This window comes from Oncorhynchus kisutch, unplaced genomic scaffold (genome assembly GCF_002021735.2).
Source record: "Oncorhynchus kisutch isolate 150728-3 unplaced genomic scaffold, Okis_V2 scaffold1361, whole genome shotgun sequence".
NCBI lineage: Eukaryota > Metazoa > Chordata > Actinopteri > Salmoniformes > Salmonidae > Oncorhynchus > Oncorhynchus kisutch.
This window is the reverse complement of record NW_022263306.1, coordinates 1,687-23,823: the sequence shown is the minus strand read 5'-3', so window position 1 is coordinate 23,823 and position 22,137 is coordinate 1,687. Positions and strand designations below refer to the sequence as shown.

At 46.7% G+C, this 22,137-nt stretch overlaps 1 protein-coding gene across 4 annotated transcripts in view; it reads left to right on the top strand.

Moving 5' to 3' along the window:
* The window catches only part of LOC109878068 (immunoglobulin-like domain-containing receptor 2), a 38,816-nt gene extending 17,038 nt beyond the window's left edge, over positions 1 to 21,778 (top strand). The window contains exons 4-11 of one of the 4 annotated variants that reach the window (XM_031818394.1): positions 7,198 to 7,260; positions 11,295 to 11,441; positions 13,151 to 13,324; positions 13,569 to 13,697; positions 16,512 to 16,749; positions 16,886 to 17,777; positions 18,244 to 18,281; positions 19,308 to 20,740. In XM_031818394.1, the coding sequence (XP_031674254.1) occupies positions 7,198 to 7,260; positions 11,295 to 11,441; positions 13,151 to 13,324; positions 13,569 to 13,697; positions 16,512 to 16,749; positions 16,886 to 17,777; positions 18,244 to 18,276 (1,676 nt within the window). In that variant the 3' untranslated portion in view covers positions 18,277 to 18,281; positions 19,308 to 20,740. Of the gene's footprint in view, positions 1 to 7,197; positions 7,261 to 11,294; positions 11,442 to 13,150; positions 13,325 to 13,568; positions 13,698 to 16,511; positions 16,750 to 16,885; positions 17,778 to 18,243; positions 18,282 to 19,307 lie in introns of all 4 variants that reach the window. The other 3 variants (XM_031818392.1, XM_031818395.1, XM_031818396.1) reach the window with 3 other exon arrangements.
* The last annotated feature ends 359 nt before the right edge of the window (positions 21,779 to 22,137 follow it).

Sequence of the window (22,137 nt, the reverse complement as noted above, 5' to 3'; positions counted from 1 at the left end):
ATGCAGCTATCATGTGAACAATAGTATCCCATCATCTAGTGTAGAGATGTACAGGACTGAGTACTATAGAGATGTACAGGACTGAGTACTGAGTGGACAATAGTAGCCCATCATCTAGTGTAGAGATGTACAGGACTGAGTACTATAGAGATGTACAGGACTGAGTACTGAGTGGACAATAGTATCCCATCATCTAGTGTAGAGATGTACAGGACTGAGTACTGTAGAGATGTACAGGACTGAGTACTGAGTGGACAATAGTAGCCCATCATCTAGTGTAGAGATGTACAGGACTGAGTACTGTTAGGGACAATAGTAGCCCATCATCTAGTGTAGAGATGTACAGGACTGAGTACTGTTAGGGAGGTGTCTTCTTGACATCCTGCCTGTTGGCTAGTGGGATAGGTCAGTCTGTGCCCACTCAGTGTAGTGTGTTGTAATGCTCATGCCTTTCCTGTGTGATATACTGTCTGTTAGCTGGCAAGGTACAACTTGCTTCCTTAGCATGAAAAGCAAGTGTCAGTTTGAGTGAATCCTGTGTTGGTGTGTGTGTGTGTGTACATGTGTGCATTCATGCGTGTTTACGTATATTTATGTGTTGTTGCTCAACAATGGCGGCCTCACATTCCTGAGTGCGGTAACTAGCGTTGCCATGGTGACGCTCTGCGTGTCCATGCTGCTTGAGAGAGAGAGACCTTTTATTTGGCTGGCTGGCTCTCTATAACACACTACAGTCCAGTAGAACCATCCACTCAGCACTAAGTCCAGAGTCTCTATAACACACTGCAGTCCAGTAGAACCACCCACTCAGCACTAAGTCCAGAGTCTCTATAACACACTACAGTCCAGTAGAACCACCCACTCAGCACTAAGTCCAGAGTCTCTATAACACACTGCAGTCCAGTAGAACCACCCACTCAGCACTAAGTCCAGAGTCTCTATAACACACTACAGTCCAGTAGAACCACCCACTCAGCACTAAGTCCAGAGTCTCTATAACACACTGCAGTCCAGTAGAACCACCCACTCAGCACTAAGTCCAGAGTCTCTATAACACACTACAGTCCAGTAGAACCACCCACTCAGCACTAAGTCCAGAGTCTCTATAACACACTACAGTCCAGTAGAACCACCCACTCAGCACTAAGTCCAGAGTCTCTATAACACACTACAGTCCAGTAGAACCACCCACTCAGCACTAAGTCCAGAGTCTCTATAACACACTGCAGTCCAGTAGAACCACCCACTCAGCACTAAGTCCAGAGTCTCTATAACACACTGCAGTCCAGTAGAACCACCCACTCAGCACTAAGTCCAGAGTCTCTATAACACACTACAGTCCAGTAGAACCACCCACTCAGCACTAAGTCCAGAGTCTCTATAACACACTACAGTCCAGTAGAACCACCCACTCAGCACTAAGTCCAGAGTCTCTATAACACACTGCAGTCCAGTAGAACCACCCACTCAGCACTAAGTCCAGAGTCTCTATAACACACTACAGTCCAGTAGAACCACCCACTCAGCACTAAGTCCAGAGTCTCTATAACACACTACAGTCCAGTAGAACCACCCACTCAGCACTAAGTCCAGAGTCTCTATAACACACTACAGTCCAGTAGAACCACCCACTCAGCACTAAGTCCAGAGTCTCTATAACACACTGCAGTCCAGTAGAACCACCCACTCAGCACTAAGTCCAGAGTCTCTATAACACACTACAGCCCAGTAGAACCACCCACTCAGCACTAAGTCCAGAGTCTCTATAACACACTACAGTCCAGTAGAACCACCCACTCAGCACTAAGTCCAGAGTCTCTATAACACACTACAGTCCAGTAGAACCACCCACTCAGCACTAAGTCCAGAGTCTCTATAACACACTACAGTCCACAGAACTACACCATCCCTTTAAACCACAGTGGTCTGTCAGTGGACCATGTCCTCTGTGATGTGTAGTTTCTCTCACAGAACTACACCATCCATTTAAACCACAGTGGTCTGTCAGTGGACCATGTCCTCTGTGATGTGTAGTTTCTCTCACAGAACTACACCATCCCTTTAAACCACAGTGGTCTGTCAGTGGACCATGTCCTCTGTGATGTGTAGTTTCTCTCACAGAACTACACCATCCCTTTAAACCACAGTGGTCTGTCAGTGGACCATGTCCTCTGTGATGTGTAGTTTCACAGAACTACACCATCCCTTTAAACCACAGTGGTCTGTCAGTGGACCATGTCCTCTGTGATGTGTAGTTTCTCTCACAGAACTACACCATCCCTTTAAACCACAGTGGTCTGTCAGTGGACCATGTCCTCTGTGATGTGTAGTAGCTCTCACAGAACTACACCATCCATTTAAACCACAGTGGTCTGTCAGTGGACCATGTCCTCTGTGATGTGTAGTAGCTCTCACAGAACTACACCATCCCTTTAAACCACAGTGGTCTGTCAGTGGACCATGTCCTCTGTGATGTGTAGTTTCTCTCACAGAACTACACCATCCATTTAAACCACAGTGGTCTGTCAGTGGACCATGTCCTCTGTGATGTGTAGTTTCTCTCACAGAACTACACCATCCCTTTAAACCACAGTGGTCTGTCAGTGGACCATGTCCTCTGTGATGTGTAGTTTCTCTCACAGAACTACACCATCCCTTTAAACCACAGTGGTCTGTCAGTGGACCATGTCCTCTGTGATGTGTAGTTTCTCTCACAGAACTACACCATCCCTTTAAACCACAGTGGTCTGTCAGTGGACCATGTCCTCTGTGATGTGTAGTTTCTCTCACAGAACTACACCATCCCTTTAAACCACAGTGGTCTGTCAGTGGACCATGTCCTCTGTGATGTGTAGTTTCTCTCACAGAACTACACCATCCCTTTAAACCACAGTGGTCTGTCAGTGGACCATGTCCTCTGTGATGTGTAGTAGCTCTCACAGAACTACACCATCCATTTAAACCACAGTGGTCTGTCAGTGGACCATGTCCTCTGTGATGTGTAGTTTCTCTCACAGAACTACACCATCCCTTTAAACCACAGTGGTCTGTCAGTGGACCATGTCCTCTGTGATGTGTAGTTTCTCTCACAGAACTACACCATCCCTTTAAACCACAGTGGTCTGTCAGTGGACCATGTCCTCTGTGATGTGTAGTTTCTCTCACAGAACTACACCATCCCTTTAAACCACAGTGGTCTGTCAGTGGACCATGTCCTCTGTGATGTGTAGTTTCTCTCACAGGAGAAACGTGTCGGGATTCCCACGGCAACAACTGGGTTTTCATGTCGTCAGTAGGCTTGTTAGTGTTTGTTGTATTGTAGGCTTGTTAGTGTGTGTTGTATTGTAGGCTTGTTAGTGTGTGTTGTATTGTAGGCTTGTTAGTGTGTGTTGTATTGTAGGCTTGTAAGGTCAGGTTCTCTGGTTGTGAAGGGGGCAGGAACAGTTTTCTCCACTTTAATAGTCAACACATGGGTCAGAGGTCATGGAAAGAACAAACGTCCAGACTGAGTGAAACAGAAAACCTCTAAACTCCTCTCTGCTTCATAATGACTGCCAGCCAGTCAGGCAACGGTGCGTTAGCCCAGTACCCAGTTAGCCCAGTACCCAGTTAGCCCAGTACCCAGTTAGCCCAGTACCCAGTTAGCCCAGTACCCAGTTAGCCCAGTACCCAGTTAGCCCAGTACCCAGCAGTGAGGGGAGGAATTCCAGGAGGAACTTCCAGCTAAGCTGCTCTTGATGTGGGCAAAGAGAGTCGGGCCGTCCAGGAGGGCCTTGGAGCTCCTACACCTTTAAACCCTCTTCCTGTCTGTCTGATACTTACAACTCACTCTGAGAAAGTTGTTTTGCCTGAACAGGAACAATGTACTGACACGGGTCTGTATCAGGATCCCTGCTTCAAACCACTGGAGGCCAGGACAGAGAGTCTACTTCTCAACACTGGACAGTCTGTCCTGTACCAGCCTGAACAATAGACAGATATGGGCAGCATATTGCCATGGTTGGTATCAGGATCCCTGCTTCAAACCACTGGAGGCCACAGGAGAAACATTGTGCTCCTTTGGGGTAATAGAAACATAGGTCTGCACACTTCAACAAACGAACAGGGTTATATTCCCTCAGGCAGGGTCCAACCCCAGGCAGGGTTCAACCCCAGGCAGGGTTCAACCCCAGACAGGGTCCTACCCCAGGCAGGGTCTAACCCCAGGCAGGGTCTAACCCCAGGCAGGGTTCAACCCCAGACAGGGTCCAACCTAGGCAGGGTCCTACCCCAGACAGGGTCCAACCTAGGCAAGGTTCAACCCCAGACAGGGTCCAACCTAGGCAGGGTTCAACCCCAGACAGGGTCCAACCTAGGCAGGGTCCTACCCCAGGCACGGTCCAACCCCAGACAGGGTCCAACCATCCCCCTTTCTCTCTCTTCCTCTTTCCCTCTCTCCCTTTCTCACCCTCACTCTCCATCCCACATTTCTCTCTCTTCCTCTTTCCCTCTCTCACCCTCACCCTCACTCTCCATCCCCCATGTCTCTCTCTTCTTCTTTCCCTCTCTCACCCTCACCCTCACTCTCCATCCCCCATTTCTCTCTATTCCTCTCTCCTCTCTCCCCTCTCACCCTCACTCTCCATCCCCCATTTTTTTTTCTCTCTCTCTCTCTCTCTCCCTCTCCCTCTCTCTATCCTTCGCTCTCTCTCTCTCTCTCTCTCTCTCTCTCTCTTTATCCTTCTCTCTCTCTCCCTCTCTCCCTCTCTCCCTCTCTCTCTCTCTCTTTATCCTTCTCTCTCTCTCCCTCTCTCTCTCTATCCTTCTCTCTCTCTCTCCCCCCCCCCCTCTCTCGTACCAGCCTGTGCCACATTATAACACATTTGTGTGAGCGTGGCTAACCTTTTTTTTGCAGAGTTGTATATGAAGTTGAAATATGAAGTAATGTTAGTGACTCACATCGCCAGAGAGGGAAACAGTCAGAGACAGAGAGAACCTGTTATTGTAACACAGAGCTGCTGTCAGTGAGTTCACTGCCTGTGTATTTGTGACATCACTGTGATGCCACTGGTAATATCATCAACTCATTTGTCTACAGACTGACTGGAAGCTCCCCAATTCAAGCCACTGCAGATAAAGGGAAGCAGCACCAGGTTCAGTCAGCCTGTTTGAGTCAGGCTGTATTTCAAGGGCAGGTGTGGTGACTCAAAGCATTGCTTTTCAACTAAAAACCTTATCAATGACGAGCACATTAAAGTTAAAGCCAGATGACTGTGAAGGATCTTTGACTGTCTCCATAAAGCAGAGGTTACTGACTGTACTCTTCACAAGTCCTCATGGCCACAGCTATGAGGACTTGTGATCCTGTGTGGCTCAGTTGGTAGAGCATGGTGCCTGCAATGCCAGGGTTGGTTTTTTTAAGTATGCAAATGTATGAACTCTACTGTAAGTCGCTCTGGATAAAAGCGTCCACATTTAGACTAAAAGTGGCATCTTCTGCAGGCTGGCATGTCCACCTTCATGACTCGTCTATTGTTCAAATCTCTGTCTGCTGGCATGTCCACCTTCATGACTCGTCTATTGTCCAAATCTCTGTCTGCTGGCATGTCCACCTTCTTGGCTCTTCGATTGTCCAAATCTCTGCCTGCTGTTGCCTCCTGTACATTCTCCCTGACCTTTCCCATGACCCCTGACAATTCCTTTTTTTAATTCAGTCGATTCAAGAAGTAAACTGAACTTTCAATTCCCCTCAATACTTAAAAAAAAAGTGGAATAAGAATTTAGATCCTGAATTGAAATGGAATTGACCCCAACCCTGCTCCTCCCCTGTCTCCTGCCCTCTGACCTCTCCTACCCTCTGTCCTGTCTTGCCCTGCTCTGACCTCTCCTACCCTCTGTCCTGTCTTGCCCTGCTCTGACCTCTCCTGCCCTCTGTCCTGCCTTGCCCTGCTCTGACCTCTCCTACCCTCTGTCCTGTCTTGCCCTGCTCTGACCTCTCCTGCCCTCTGTCCTGTCTTGCCCTGCTCTGACCTCTCCTGCCCTCTGTCCTGTCTTGCCCTGCTCTGACCTCTCCTGCCCTCTGTCCTGTCTTGCCCTGCTCTGTCCTCTCCTGCCCTCTGTCCTGCCTTGCCCTGCTCTGACCTCTCCTGCCCTCTGTTCTGTCTTGCCCTGCTCTGACCTCTCCTGCCCTCTGTCCTGCCTTGCCCTGCTCTGTCCTCTCCTGCCCTCTGTCCTGCCTTGCCCTGCTCTGACCTCTCCTGCCCTCTGTCCTGTCTTGCCCTGCTCTGACCTCTCCTGCCCTCTGTCCTGCCTTGCCCTGCTCTGACCTCTCCTGCCCTCTGTCCTGTCTTGCCCTGCTCTGTCCTGCCTTGCCCTGCCCTGACCTCTCCTGCCCTCTGTCCTGTCTTGCCCTGCTCTGTCCTGTCTTGCCCTGCTCTGACCTCTCCTGCCCTCTGTCCTGTCTTGCCCTGCTCTGACCTCGCCTGCCCTCTGTCCTGTCTTGCCCTGCTCTGACCTCTCCTGCCCTCTGTCCTGCCTTGCCCTGCTCTGACCTCTCCTGCCTTCTGTCCTGTCTTGCCCTGCTCTGACCTCTCCTGCCCTCTGTCCTGCCTTGCCCTGCTCTGACCTCTCCTGTCCTCTGTCCTGTCTTGCCCTGCTCTGACCTCTCCTGCCCTCTGTCCTGTCTTGCCCTGCTCTGACCTCTCTGCCCTCTGTCCTGCGTTGCCCTGCTCTGACCTCTCCTGCCCTCTGTCCTGTCTTGCCCTGCTCTGACCTCTCCTGCCCTCTGTCCTGCCTTGCCCTGCTCTGACCTCTCCTGCCCTCTGTCCTGTCTTGCCCTGCTCTGACCTCTCCTGCCCTCTGTCCTGTCTTGCCCTGCTCTGACCTCTCCTGCCCTCTGTCCTGTCTTGCCCTGCTCTGACCTCTCCTGCCCTCTGTCCTGTCTTGCCCTGCTCTGTCCTCTCCTGCCCTCTGTCCTGTCTTGCCCTGCTCTGACCTCTCCTGCCCTCTGTCCTGTCTTGCCCTGCTCTGACCTCTCCTGCCCTCTGTCCTGTCTTGCCCTGCTCTGTCCTCTCCTGCCCTCTGTCCTGTCTTGCCCTGCTCTGACCTCTCCTGCCCTCTGTCCTGTCTTGCCCTGCTCTGACCTCTCCTGCCCTCTGTCCTGTCTTGCCCTGCTCTGTCCTATCCTGTCCTTCACCTCTGCTCTTCTCCTCTCTCCAGGTAAGACAGGTACAGGTGTGTCAGATGATCTCCTGCCTGACTTTGATGTGAAGATTATGCCAGGTAGGTAGGGGCATGTCCTCCTCACCTGTGTCTGTCTGTCTCTTCTTTTCACTCATTAACACAAAACTATTGCTTCTTCACTGCCCAATCAGCCTCATGTTGTTCTTTAGTAATCCAATCAGCCTCATGTTGTTCTTTAGTAATCCAATCAGCCTCATGTTGTTCTTTAGTAATCCAATCAGCCTCATGTTGTTCTTTAGTAATCCAATCAGCCTCATGTTGTTCTTTAGTAATCCAATCAGCCTCATGTTGTTCTTTAGTAATCCAATCAGCCTCATGTTGTTCTTTAGTAATCCAATCAGCCTCATGTTGTTCTTTAGTAATCCAATCAGCCTCATGTTGTTCTTTAGTAATCCAATCAGCCTCATGTTGTTCTTTAGTAATCCAATCAGCCTCATGTTGTTCTTTAGTAATCCAATCAGTTATCTAATTACAAATCAAACAAATGATTACGGTCAGTTTACTGTTGACCAATGAGAGAGAGAGAGACAGATCAGAGACAGAAAGAGACAAACCAGAGAGAGCGAGACCAGAGAGATAGGAAGAAAGAGAGAGAGACTTGTGGTGTCTGACCCAGCCCAAAGGAAGTCCATCATTAGGGATTGTTATTGTGAGAAACATAATGATAGTGAGAGAGTTTACAGGATGGTTGAACTGGACATTACGGAGTAATGATGTTTACAGGATGGTTGAACTGGACATTATGGAGTAATGATGTTTACAGGACATTATGGAGTAATGATGTTTACAGGACATTATGGAGTAATGATGTTTACAGGACATTATGGAGTAATGATGTTTACAGGACATTATGGAGTAATGATGTTTACAGGATGGTTGAACTGGACATTATGGAGTAATGATGTTTACAGGACATTATGGAGTAATGATGTTTACAGGACATTATGGAGTAATGATGTTTACAGGATGGTTGAACTGGACATTATGGAGTAATGATGTTTACAGGACATTATGGAGTAATGATGTTTACAGGATGGTTGAACTGGACATTATGGAGTAATGATGTTTACAGGATGGTTGAACTGGACATTATGGAGTAATGACGTTTACAGGACATTATGGAGTAATGATGTTTACAGGATGGTTGAACTGGACATTATGGGAGTCAGAGAGAAGGGAGTTGATATTGTCTTCTGTCACATTCCCCAAATTCAGATGTTTCCTCATCTTGGAGGTTGTTGACAGATTTGGGTGAGATGGAAATGGCTTATTCAGTGAGGACTCATTCACTCTCATTTCAAATGTTGATGTTGCATTAGTACGTGTTCTTCTCAACAGCAGCTCCCACATCGTACTGTAGTGTTTGTGTTTAGCAGCTCCCACATCGTACTGTAGTGTTTGTGTTTAGCAGCTCCCACATCGTACTGTAGTGTTAGTGTTTGTGTTTAGCAGCTCCCACATCGTACTGTAGTGTTTGTGTTTAGCAGCTCCCACATCGTACTGTAGTGTTTGTGTTTAGCAGCTCCCACATCGTACTGTAGTGTTTGTGTTTAGCAGCTCCCACATCGTACTGTAGTGTTTGTGTTTGTAGTAGGTAAAATATTAATATACAGGGCATTTGGAAAGTATTCAGAACTCTTGACTTTTTCCACATTTTGTTACGTTACGGCCTAAAATTGATTAAATAGTTTTTCCCTCATCAATCTACACACAAAACCCCATAATGACAAAGCAAAAACAGGTTTGTAGAATATTTTGACAAATTTATTTAAAAAAATCTGAAATATCACAAGTATTCAGACCCTTTATGGCAGTGATTACAGCCTCGAGTCTTCTTGGTTATGATGCTGAAAGCTTGGCACACCTGTATTTGGGGAGTTTCTCCCATTCTTCTCTGCAGATCCTCTCAAGTTCTGTCAGGTTGGATGGGGAGCGTCGCTGAAAAGCTATTTTCAGGTCTCTCCAGAGATGTTCGATCGGGTTCAACTCCTGAGCACTCTGGAGAAGGTTTTCATCAAGGACCTCTCTGTACTTTGCTCTGTTCATATTTCCCTCGATCCTGACTAGTCTCCCAGTCCCGGCCGCTGATGAACATCCCCACAGCATGATGCTGCCACCACCATGCTTCACCATAGGGATGGTGCCAGGTTTCCTCCGTATGTGACGCTTGGCATTCACGCCAAAGATTTCGATCTTGGTTTCATCAAACCAGAGAATCTTGTTTCTCATGGTCTGAGAGCACTTTAGGCGCCTTTTGGCAAACTCCAAGCGGGCTGTCATGTGCCTTTTTGTGAGGAGTGGCTTCTGTCTGGCCACTCAACCATAAAGGCCTGATTGGTGATTGTCCTTCTTCATAAAGGCCTGATTGATGATTATCCTTCTGGAAGGTTCTCCCATCTCCACAGAGGAACTCTGGGGCTCTGTCAGAGTGACCATCAGGTTCTTGGTCACCTCCCTGACCAAGGCACTCCTCCCCCGTTTGCTCAGTTTGGCCGGGCAGCCAGCTCTAGGAAGAGTCTTGGTGGTTCCCCCGTTTGCTCAGTTTGGCCGGGCAGCCAGCTCTAGGAAGAGTCTTGGTGGTTCCAAACTTCTTCCATTTAAGAATGATGGAGGCCTCTGTTCTTGGGGACCTTCAATACTGCAGACATTTTTAGTACACTTCCCCAGATCTGTGGCTCGACACAATCTTGTTTCGGAGCTCTACGGACAATTCCTTCGACATCATGGCTTGGTTTTTGCTCTGACATGCACTGTCAACTATGGGACCTTATATAGACAGTTGTGTGCCTATCCAAATCATGTCCAATCAATTGAATTTACCAGCGGTGGACTCCAATCAAGTTGTAGTATCAGACCTCAGGATAAGACCCAGATGAAGACGGTTCGAAATAACAAAAGTGTATTACAACACCGGGGGCAGGCAAACGACAGGTCAAGGGTCAGGCAGAGGTCAGTAATCCAGAGTACAGTCTGAAAGGTACAGAACGGCAGGCAGGATCAGGGTCTGGGTCAGGCAGAGGTCAGTAATCCAGAACAGAGTCTCAAAGGTACAGAACGGCAGGCAGGCTCAGGGTCAGGGCAGGCAGAACGGTCAAAACCGGGGAAACTATAAAACAGGGACTATAGCGAAAAACAGGAGTATGGGAAAACGCTGGCAGGCTTGACGAGACAAGATGAACTGGCAACAAACAAACAGAGACCAAAGGTATAAATACACAGGGGATAATGAGGGAAATGGGCAACCCCTGGAGGGGGGGTGGAGACAAGCACAAGACAGGTAAAATAGATCAGGGTGTGACATGTAGAGATATCTAAAGGATGATCAATGGAAACAGGATGCACCTGAGCTCAATTTTGAGTCTCATAGAAAAGGGTCTGAATACTTATGTAAATAAGGTATTTCTGCTTTTTAATTTGAATACATTTGCTAAAATGTCTGAAACTGTTTTCGCTTTGTCATAATGGGGTATTGTGTGTAGATTGATGAAGAACAAAATGATTTAATCGATTTTAGAATAAGGCTGTAATGTAAAAACAAAATGTGGGAAAATGGAAGGGGTTTGAATACATTCCGAATGCATTGTTTGTCTCTGTGTGTATTAGAGATAATACAAATATGTCTCTGTTTGTAGCATTTAGAATACAAATATATGTCTCTGTGTGTAGTATATAGAATACAAATATATGTCTCTGTGTGTAGTATATAGAATACAAATATATGTCTCTGTGTGTAGTATATAGAATACAAATATATGTCTCTGTGTGTAGTATATAGAATACAAATATATGTCTCTGTGTGTAGTCATCATTCTGTCATAATGATGGTAGTCGATTAGATCAGTATCAGCAATGTACTCTCTGCATGACATACTGTAACAGGAAACACTCTTTCCCTTTCCTGCCTGTAGCCTAGTCCCCTGACCAGACTTCCTGAAAAGTTGAGAGGATGTTTGTGTGTGTGTGTGTGGAGAGTGCGAGGGAATACTCTTCCAAGCAAAAACAAATACCACTTCCTACTCTAGAATGTTTTCACATAGAAATGTAACTTTCATCTCTCTCTCTCTCTCTTCCAGAATGGGCCTTTGTGGGCTCGGTAGCCCTGGGTATTATCCTGTTCATCTTGCTGTTTGGTGTGTGTTGGTGCCAGTGCTGTCCTCACTCCTGCTGCTGTTATGTGTCCTGTTGGTGCTGCCCTGAGACCTGCTGCTGCCCACGACACTGTAAGTCCTGCTGCTGTTATGTGTCCTGTTGGTGCTGCCCTGAGACCTGCTGCTGCCCACGACACTGTAAGACCTGCTGCTTCCACTGGAGATCATACCACGTTAGATCAACTGTTGTAGTAAACTAATATTGTAGCATACTACAGTTATTGTAGCATATCATACTGTATGTCACTCATTCTACCAATCCACTACCACCTTTTTAGTGGATATCATTTCTACTACTGTAGAATTCCCAGAGCACCTGTGTAGTCTGGAATACCTGAAGTATTACCTGTGTAGTCTGGAATACCTGAAGTATTACCTGTGGAGTCTGGAATACCTGAAGTATTACCTGTGGAGTCTGGAATACCTGAAGTATTACCTGTGGAGTCTGGAATACCTGAAGTATTACCTGTGGAGTCTGGAATACCTGAAGTATTACCTGTGGAGTCTGGAATACCTGAAGTATTACCTGTGGAGTCTGGAATACCTGAAGTATTACCTGTGGAGTCTGGAATACCTGAAGTATTACCGGTGGAGTCTGGAATACCTGAAGTATTACCTGTGTAGTCTGGAATACCTGAAGTATTACCTGTGGAGTCTGGAATACCTGAAGTATTACCTGTGGAGTCTGGAATACCTGAAGTATTACCTGTGGAGTCTGGAATACCTGAAGTATTACCTGTGGAGTCTGGAATACCTGAAGTATTACCTGTGGAGTCTGGAATACCTGAAGTATTACCTGTGGAGTCTGGAATACCTGAAGTATTACCTGTGGAGTCTGGAATACCTGAAGTATTACCTGTGGAGTCTGGAATACCTGAAGTATTACCTGTGGAGTCTGGAATACCTGAAGTATTACCTGTGGAGTCTGGAATACCTGAAGTATTACCTGTGGAGTCTGGAATACCTGAAGTATTACCTGTGGAGTCTGGAATACCTGAAGTATTACCTGTGGAGTCTGGAATACCTGAAGTATTACCTGTGGAGTCTGGAATACCTGAAGTATTACCTGTAGAGTCTGGAATACCTGAAGTATTACCTGTGGAGTCTGGAATACCTGAAGTATTACCTGTGGAGTCTGGAATACCTGAAGTATTACCTGTGGAGTCTGGAATACCTGAAGTATTACCTGTGGAGTCTGGAATACCTGAATTATTACCTGTGGAGTCTGGAATACCTGAAGTATTACCTGTGGAGTCTGGAATACCTGAAGTATTACCTGTGGAGTCTGGAATACCTGAAGTATTACCTGTGGAGTTTGGAATACCTGAAGTATTACCTGTGGAGTCTGGAATACCTGAAGTATTACCTGTGGAGTCTGGAATACCTGAAGTATTACCTGTGGAGTCTGGAATACCTGAAATATTACCTGTGGAGTCTGGAATACCTGAAGTATTACCTGTGGAGTCTGGAATACCTGAAGTATTACCTGTGGAGTCTGGAATACCTGAAGTATTACCTGTGGAGTCTGGAATACCTGAAGTATTACCTGTGGAGTCTGGAATACCTGAAGTATTACCTGTGGAGTCTGGAATACCTGAAGTATTACCTGTGGAGTCTGGAATACCTGAAGTATTACCTGTGGAGTCTGGAATACCTGAAGTATTACCTGTGGAGTCTGGAATACCTGAAGTGTTACCTGTGGAGTCTGGAATACCTGAAGTGATGAATGTTCCTCCTTCAGTCCTTTCTGTCTTCTATCTCTCTGTCCTCTCTCCATGTAGTGTACGAAGCAGGAAAGGGGTTGAGGAGCAGGGCTTCGTCCCCCCAGATCGCTGTCTATCCACCCTACTACGTACCTGGGGTCCCGGCCATGGTCCCCATCGCTCCCCCCTCCCTGGTGGACACCACGATGATGTCCGCTCCCCCCTCTGTGTCAGAGCACAGTGCAGCTGGAGGTGGGTACTGGGTCTGGTGTCTATTGATGTTCTGATGTTATAAACGTTATCTAACAAACTACCTTTTCATTTTAAACTTCATTTAAAGCAGCAATATAAGAAACATACTGATATAGTTGAACAGACATTTCTTCACCTTGTTGAACGTGTGGAAAGCTCATACAGAGTCCCAACAGTTTGTCGTAGTGAGACCTGTTTCTCCTCTCCTGCCTGACAAGTGTTTGTTGTCTCATATACGTCTCAGTGCGGCCTGTGTACCGGCTGCAGTCTACTCTGGATCAGTCCTCTCTGGATCAGGACTCTCTGAAGGTGTTGCAGCACGTAGAGAAACAGCTGGCTCTTTTCCACCCGGCCAAGGCCCAGAGCCACGACTGTAAGCCCGACAGACAGACAGACAGTAGACTCTATACACCCTATACTCTACTCTGTCTGAAATCCACTTCTGCATGTGTCATGACTGTAAGCCCTACAGACAGACAGATAGTTACCCTACCCTGTGTCGACTCAGCAGGACTTATAATCTACTACACTCTGACATCCTCTGTGAAATCAAATCCACTCTGAAATCAACCTGACTAATGGCTGTAAGCCCTACAGACAGACAACCCCTGTGTAGGACAGAGTCAACATGCTTTTTATACTCTAGCTATAATCTGCATGAAATCCATTCTGAAATAACCTCTGCCTACACACTACTCTCTGAAATCCATTCTGAAATAACCTCTGCCTACACACTACTCTCTGAAATCCATTCTGAAATAACCTCTGCCTACACACTACTCTCTGAAATCCATTCTGAAATAACCTCTGCCTAGACACTACTCTCTGAAATCCATTCTGAAATAACCTCTGCCTACACACTACTCTCTGAAATCCATTCTGAAATAACCTCTGCCTACACACTACTCTCTGAAATCCATTCTGAAATAACCTCTGCCTAGACACTACTCTCTGAAATCCATTCTGAAATAACCTCTGCCTACACACTACTCTCTGAAATCCATTCTGAAATAACCTCTGCCTAGACACTACTCTCTGAAATCCATTCTGAAATAACCTCTGCCTAGACACTACTCTCTGAAATCCATTCTGAAATAACCTCTGCCTAGACACTACTCTCTGAAATCCATTCTGAAATAACCTCTGCCTAGACACTACTCTCTGAAATCCATTCTGAAATAACCTCTGCCTACACACTACTCTCTGAAATCCATTCTGAAATAACCTCTGCCTACACACTACTCTCTGAAATCGATTCTGAAATAACCTCTGCCTACACACTACTCTCTGAAATCCATTCTGAAATAACCTCTGCCTACACACTACTCTCTGAAATCCATTCTGAAATAACCTCTGCCTAGACACTACTCTCTGAAATCCATTCTGAAATAACCTCTGCCTAGACACTACTCTCTGAAATAACCTCTGCCTAGACACTACTCTCTGAAATCCATTCTGAAATAACCTCTGCCTACACACTACTCTCTGAAATCCATTCTGAAATAACCTCTGCCTACACACTACTCTCTGAAATCCATTCTGAAATAACCTCTGCCTAGACACTACTCTCTGAAATCCATTCTGAAATAACCTCTGCCTACACACTACTCTCTGAAATCCATTCTGAAATAACCTCTGCCTAGACACTACTCTCTGAAATCCATTCTGAAATAACCTCTGCCTAGACACTACTCTCTGAAATCCATTCTGAAATAACCTCTGCCTAGACACTACTCTCTGAAATCCATTCTGAAATAACCTCTGCCTAGACACTACTCTCTGAAATCCATTCTGAAATAACCTCTGCCTAGACACTACTCTCTGAAATCCATTCTGAAATAACCTCTGCCTACACACTACTCTCTGAAATCCATTCTGAAATAACCTCTGCCTAGACACTACTCTCTGAAATCCTAGCTTCAACAGTGCTCCTCTTCTCTTTTCTCCTGCAACTGCACAAGCATTTCGATACACCTGCAATAACATCTGCTAAATATGTGACCAATAAAAATGTGTTTGATTTGAAATCATAAAGACAACACACCTGATTCTTCCTACTTCATAAAGACAACACACCTGATTCTTCCTACTTCATAAAGACAACACACCTGATTCTTCCTACTTCATAAAGACAACACACCTGATTCTTCCTACTTCATAAAGACAACACACCTGATTCTTCCTACTTCATAAAGACAACACACCTGATTCTTCCTACTTCATAAAGACAACACACCTGATTCTTCCTACTTCATAAAGACAACACACCTGATTCTTCCTACTTCATAAAGACAACACACCTGATTCTTCCTACTTCATAAAGACAACACACCTGATTCTTCCTACTTCATAAAGACAACACACCTGATTCTTCCTACTTCATAAAGACAACACACCTGATTCTTCCTACTTCATAAAGACAACACACCTGATTCTTCCTACTTCATAAAGACAACACACCTGATTATTCCTACTTCATAAAAACAACACACCTGATTATTCCTACTTCATAAAAACAACACACCTGATTATTCCTACTTCATAAAGACAACACACTTGATTCTTCCTCGTTTTGTGAGCCAGTCTCACACTATCTGTACATCACCACCTTGTTGATCCTCATCTAATGATTCATTCCTCGAATTCCTCCAATCCTCATCAACTGCTGGTAGATTGTTTTCTTTCTCCGATTGGATGTGTTGGCCTTGTGTGTCAAAGACAGTCTGTAAAAGAAGACCTATTGTAATGTGTCTGTTTGTTTCAGAGGTTTTTCATCTAGGACTTCCTCTCTCTCTATGTTCTGTGCATGTCCCCTGGATTCTTCATTCACCTGGCATCTTATCTTAGGCCTAGTCACTGTGATACTAACACTGTGATTCATAGTATCATAAATATAGAAACGTACTCATGTCTCCACCCCTCCTCTCTCCTCCTCCTCCTCCTCCCTCCTCCTCCTCCTCCTCTCTCCTCCTCCTCCTCCTCTCTCCTCCTCCTCCTCCTCTCTCCTCCTCCCTCCTCCTCCTCCTCTCTCCTCCTCCTCCTCCCTCCTCCTCCTCCTCCTCTCTCCTCCTCCTCCTCCTCTCTCCTCCTCCTCCTCCTCCCTCCTCCTCCTCCTCTCTCTCCTCCTCCTCCTCCTCCCTCCTCCTCCCTCCTCCTCCTCCTCCCCCTTCCCTCTCCTCTTCCTCAGCTTGCAGTATCTCAGAGCTCAGTTCTCTCCATGAGGTGGATGCAGGGGGTTTCCGTCAGTCTTACCGCCAGATACAGAAGAAGGCCCTGCCAGCCATCCCTGACCACGACCGTGACCTTGAAGACATCCCTGACCTCCATCATCCCTCGTCCTCCTCTCAGCCCCGTCGCTCCACACGCTACCAGCACCGCCGCAACCGCAGCATTGAGGAGGACCATCATCATGATAATAACAGCAGGTCGCCAGAAACACCTTTAGACTGACTGTGTGTGGAGGGGAGTGGGGGTTGTGTGTGTGTGTCTTCATAGGGGTTGTGTGTGTGTATGTGTGTGTGTTCTGCATGTTCTAAGTTCCTAATGAGATGTTATGTCCAGGTGGAACCCTCGTTCGGAGCACCTGCAGCGTAAGGCCTTCCTCCTGGGTGGGAAGTCAGGCTCTCTGGATGAGCTGGAGGAGTTTTCCCAGTGCTACAGACAGAGAGGCCCCAGGGAGGAGCTCACTGTCAGGGACATCAGAGACAACGACCAGGAGTACGAGAGACTGGAGCTGCGGGAACGAGAAGGTGACCGGGATAGGGATCGAGATCGGGAATACTGTCCGCCTTCTTACCGGGACAAGACGACGAAACGTGGTTACCGTGACAACAGAGATCGCGATGACCGCGTAGAGACTTGGCGAGAACGAGATCGCCAAGAGGATTGCCATGGAGATCGTCAGGGAAACCGACAACGCAGTCCGCCACCCTCGCCCAAGAAGAGACGGGGCACGTGGGACAACGAGCTGGAGCAGCGCCCCCCTAAACCCCCCGCCCCTCCTCCCCCTCCTCGCCAGAGCCCCCGGGGGCGGGACTACGATGACGAACTCCTGAGCACTCTTTTGGAGCGCAAGACCAGACGGGGTGGGGCCAGTGACAGTGGAGGTGATAGGGGCAGGGGAGGGGGGCGTGGCGAAGAGGACACGCCCTCAGACACACCCTCTAAGGGTTCTAAGGGTTCTAAGAAGAGCAGCGGCAGTGGCGGCGAGCGTCACCATAGCCGTTGTCCTAGCAACAGGGAGGTGGAGTTGGTATTAGACTCACGGGGAGAAGACTCTCTACCCCCGTACTGCCAGACTGCGTTAGAGCGGTTCAGAGCCGCTGAGCGCCCCTCCCCCTCCCCTCGCCCCTCCACCCATTCTTCCCGCCCCTCCAACGGAGGCTCCACCCATAGCCACGCCGATACCCTACAGCAGGAGAGCGGAGAGGAGCGGGATAAGCCCCGGAAAGTGGTGAGCTACATTTAGGGTACACCCAGTATGGGTTCACTTCATCCACAGTAGAAATACACTGAAGAGATACTGTACTATAGTTGAGACTACTGATTTAGGGCAAAGATATCCCTATGCTCATACAGTACTGTAGCTAAGACTGCTTAAAGGGATACTTCAGGATTTTGTCAATTAATCCCTTTATCTACTTCCCCAGAGTAAGATTAACCTGTGGATACCGTTTTTATGTCTCTGCGTGCAGTTTGAAGGAAGATGCTAAGTAGCGTTAGCACAATGACTGGACGTCTATGGTAACTGCTAGCAACGCTAGTTAGCATTGGTTTGCAAAACTACTGAATGCAGAGACATAAAATTGGTATCCATGAGTTAATCTGACTGGGGAAGTAGATAAAGGGCTTTGTTGCCAAAATCCCCAAGTATCCCTTTAAGGTAAGACAAGAGATAAGCTTATGCCCATCTTTCTCAGGTATGGAGGCTCACCTTAACAGATATACTGTGACTCAGGTGAGAAAGGAATCTGTTTTAGAAGTCATTGCACCTGTGCCTCTTAGCCAGAGAGATAAGCAGAATCAGACCATAATAAGAAAAGCTGGAAAACTATTGTCAAGATCTGAACCTGAACCTCTTTGCTTACCTTTTATATCGTTCCATTCTGCTATTTTTTTTTGGGGGGGGGGGTTCTTATTCCCTGGGTTTGTTTTTCTAATCTAATGGTTTACAACTGTGTTTATATGGACTTTTATGGATCTAACTCTATTTGTCTGTAATCAGTTACAATTAAAAGGCACAGGTGATTAGATATCACATTTGTTCAACTTAACATATTGACTACCACTACTACTACTACAACTACTACTACTACAACTACTACTACTACTACCACTACTACTACTACTACTACTACCACTACTACTACTACTACTACTACTACTACTACTACTACTTGGCTAATGCCAGCGTTGAGTTCAGCTTTCTAACAGTTTTTTTTTACCTCAGTTGAAATGGCAGAGCCAGGAAATCTCTTTGTAACCTTTGTGCCCCCAATGTGACCCCAGAACCTGACCCCACTTATCCTTCTTATTCTGCCTGCTTGCTGCTTCCTCTCCCAACTAACTGACAGAGCTGGGCTTGCTGCTTCCTCTCCCAACTAACTGACAGAGCTGGGCTTGCTGCTTCCTCTCCCAACTAACTGACAGAGCTGGGCTTGCTGCTTCCTCTCCCAACTAACTGACAGAGCTGGGCTTGCTGCTTCCTCTCCCAACTAACTGACAGAGCTGGGCTTGCTGCTTCCTCTCCCAACTAACTGACAGAGCTGGGCTTGCTGCTTCCTCTCCCAACTAACTGACAGAGCTGGGCTTGCTGCTTCCTCTCCCAACTAACTGACAGAGCTGGGCTTGCTGCTTCCTCTCCCAACTAACTGACAGAGCTGGGCTTGCTGCTCCTCTGGGCCAAATGAGCACAAAGCACAGCTTCCATCACTCTGCACACACGTGACTAACGTGAAGCTCTCTTGCTGTTTTCTTTTAACAGAGCACTCTTCTTAGCAGAGACTCTCTCATAGTTTGATGCCTGGAGAGGACACATACAGACACTGGGAAAGACACTGGGAATCATCCTCTACCCCCCCATCACCCCACACTGGGGATCATCCTCTACCCCCCCATCACCCCACACTGGGGAGGAGAGAGGTTCTCAGAGCACAATGGGCAAGCAGAGAACCCCATGGAGAGGTCAGTGACCAGCAGAGGGAATGGCTACCTCTGAGTGACAGGCAGTACAACCACTGGACTGACCATGGCACAGGACGTGGGACGGTCTGATCAGGCTTCAGATACACATCAATCACCATGACCTAAGAAAAAGAGTAATGTTCAGAGCTGTGACAAAGACCTCTGGATGCACAGGACAAATAGCACTGTGTGTGTGTGTATTGGTGGATGTGTGTAATGGTGTGTGTGTGAGACGAAGTATGGTGCTTATTCCTGTCTGCTCTTTTGTGTGTCAGAGTGAATAGTTTCTCCATCTCCCTGTCTTCTCCATTCTATTCTCCTCTCTCACTAACAACACACACTGCATGACGATGTCATTCCGGAGTTTCTGTCACTGCCACCTCTACACAGTGCAACGCTCTCTCTGTGAAGTCGCTGAATGATGATGTCACTCTGGAGTTTCTGCCACTGCCTGCACCACCACCACTGCCCAGTCACGGTCGAAGGCCGCCGTTGAGACAACGTTTGGATTCTGTTGTGTGAATGGTGTGGATCCCCCGTACCATTGTGTTTTCCAGAGCCATTGTAAAGCACCTATTGGCCTTGACTTTGTGGATAGAGGACACAGTGTTTCTTAATCATTGTGTTTAATGCGATGATACAATGTGGGTTATACCCAGTAAGTTTGGACTAGAGGGTACTACTAACAGAGCCAGGGAGAGAAACTGGAACTTTAGGGACGGCAGGTAGCCTAGCGGTTAAGAGCAAGAGGTCGGTGGTTCAAATCCTCGAGCCTACTAGGTGAAAAGAGATCTGTTGATGTGCCCTTGAGCAAGGCACTTAACCCTAATCGCTCCTGTAAGTCGCTCTGGATAAGAGCGTCTGCTAAATGACGTAAATGGACTGGGTTGTGATTATGTGCCATCTATCCTTCGAAGACTGTATTTGGTTTATAATAGTTTTATACATAGTTTATCAACTCTCCCTGTCTCTGTGTTAAATCATGTTGTGATTACAATGCAGTAAATGATTATGCAAGTGTAACTGAAAACACTTGTGGGTCTGTCTGTGTGTGTTTAAGATAAGATAACCAAGGTGTGTTTAGTTTTCTTATCATTGTTGTGTAAACCACTAAACACACAACTTTATCTCCACTCATTAGCACTCACACACACACACACACACACACAGACACACACATTTACTGACCTTCATGCAAACATACTGGCTGTCAACTTACCACAGCTCTTTCTTACGCCTGCAAAACTTGTAGAAGGATTCGTTACAATTGTTCATGTTTAGTGTTGTTTTTTCCCCACTTCTTTCAGTGTAGTTATTGTTCATAGCTTCTGTGCTTTTCTATGTTATTTTCTTTCTATGCTTGTTCTACGTCATCGTGTTCCTGTGTGTCAATGAGACGTTGTTTCACAGCACAGCTCCCTGTCTGTCAATGAGACGTTGTTTCACTGAGTTGAAGTCATAGGCGACAGGCAACAATGGCTTTGTCTATTTATGATCATCACCAACTGACTGTTACTCTAAGAGATCTGGTAATCACACACACACACACACACACACACACACACACACACACACACACACACACACACACACACACACACACACACACACACACACACACACACACACACACACACACACACACACACACACACACACACACACACACATACAGTATACACACACACACACACACACACACACACACACACACACACACACACACACACACACACACACACACACAGTATCTTGGAAAGTCCATGTTGGTGAACACTAAACGGGGGCAGGGTAGCCTAGTGGTTAGAGCGTAGAGGCGGCAGGGTAGCCTAGTGGTTAGAGCATAGAGGCGGCAGGGTAGCCTAGTGGTTAGAGTGTTGGACTAGTAACCGAAAGGTTGCAAGTTCAAATCCCCGAGCTGACAAGGTACAAATCTGTCCTTCTGCCCCTGAACAGGCAGTTAACCCACTGTTCCTAGGCCGTCATTGAAAATAAGAATTTGTTCTTAACTGACTTGCCTAGTTAAATAAAGGTAAAATAAATAAACACACAAACACTTAAGTTGTATTTCTCCTTTAGGCTACCTTGTTATAATAACTTATACCATAACTGGGGCTTTTTGCAATAACACTTACCGTCCGTTACAAACTAATGCCTAATCAACTATTTATTATTTAACTACAGAGACGCAGTTTAACCACAGCCTTTACCTCAAATACTGTTGACCAGGCAGCTTCAATCTCTCATTCAATAAAGTCTACTTAATCTACACATCTTCTCCACTGTGTTGTGTTTTTATGGTAGTAAAGTATGTCTTATAAATCACTGTAGTAAAGTATGTCTTGTAAACTGTGGTATGTCTTATAAACTATTTGTGAATCAACAATGTAGTGCTTATGAAGACTATATGAATGCTCTATAAAGTCTTGATATAAGTGGGTCAGTTAATTGTTCTGTTTTCTGATACACATGTCCTCTGTTGTGTCTGAGGCGCTGGCTGTTTTCCGCCCGGCGACTCATGATGTGGCTTGGGAGGTTGGGGAGGGGCTGACCACTCAGCTCAGGGTTGTATGTGAGGAATGTGGTTGAGCAAGTCCTTCCTAGGCCTGAGAGTCTCAGAGCTTACACAC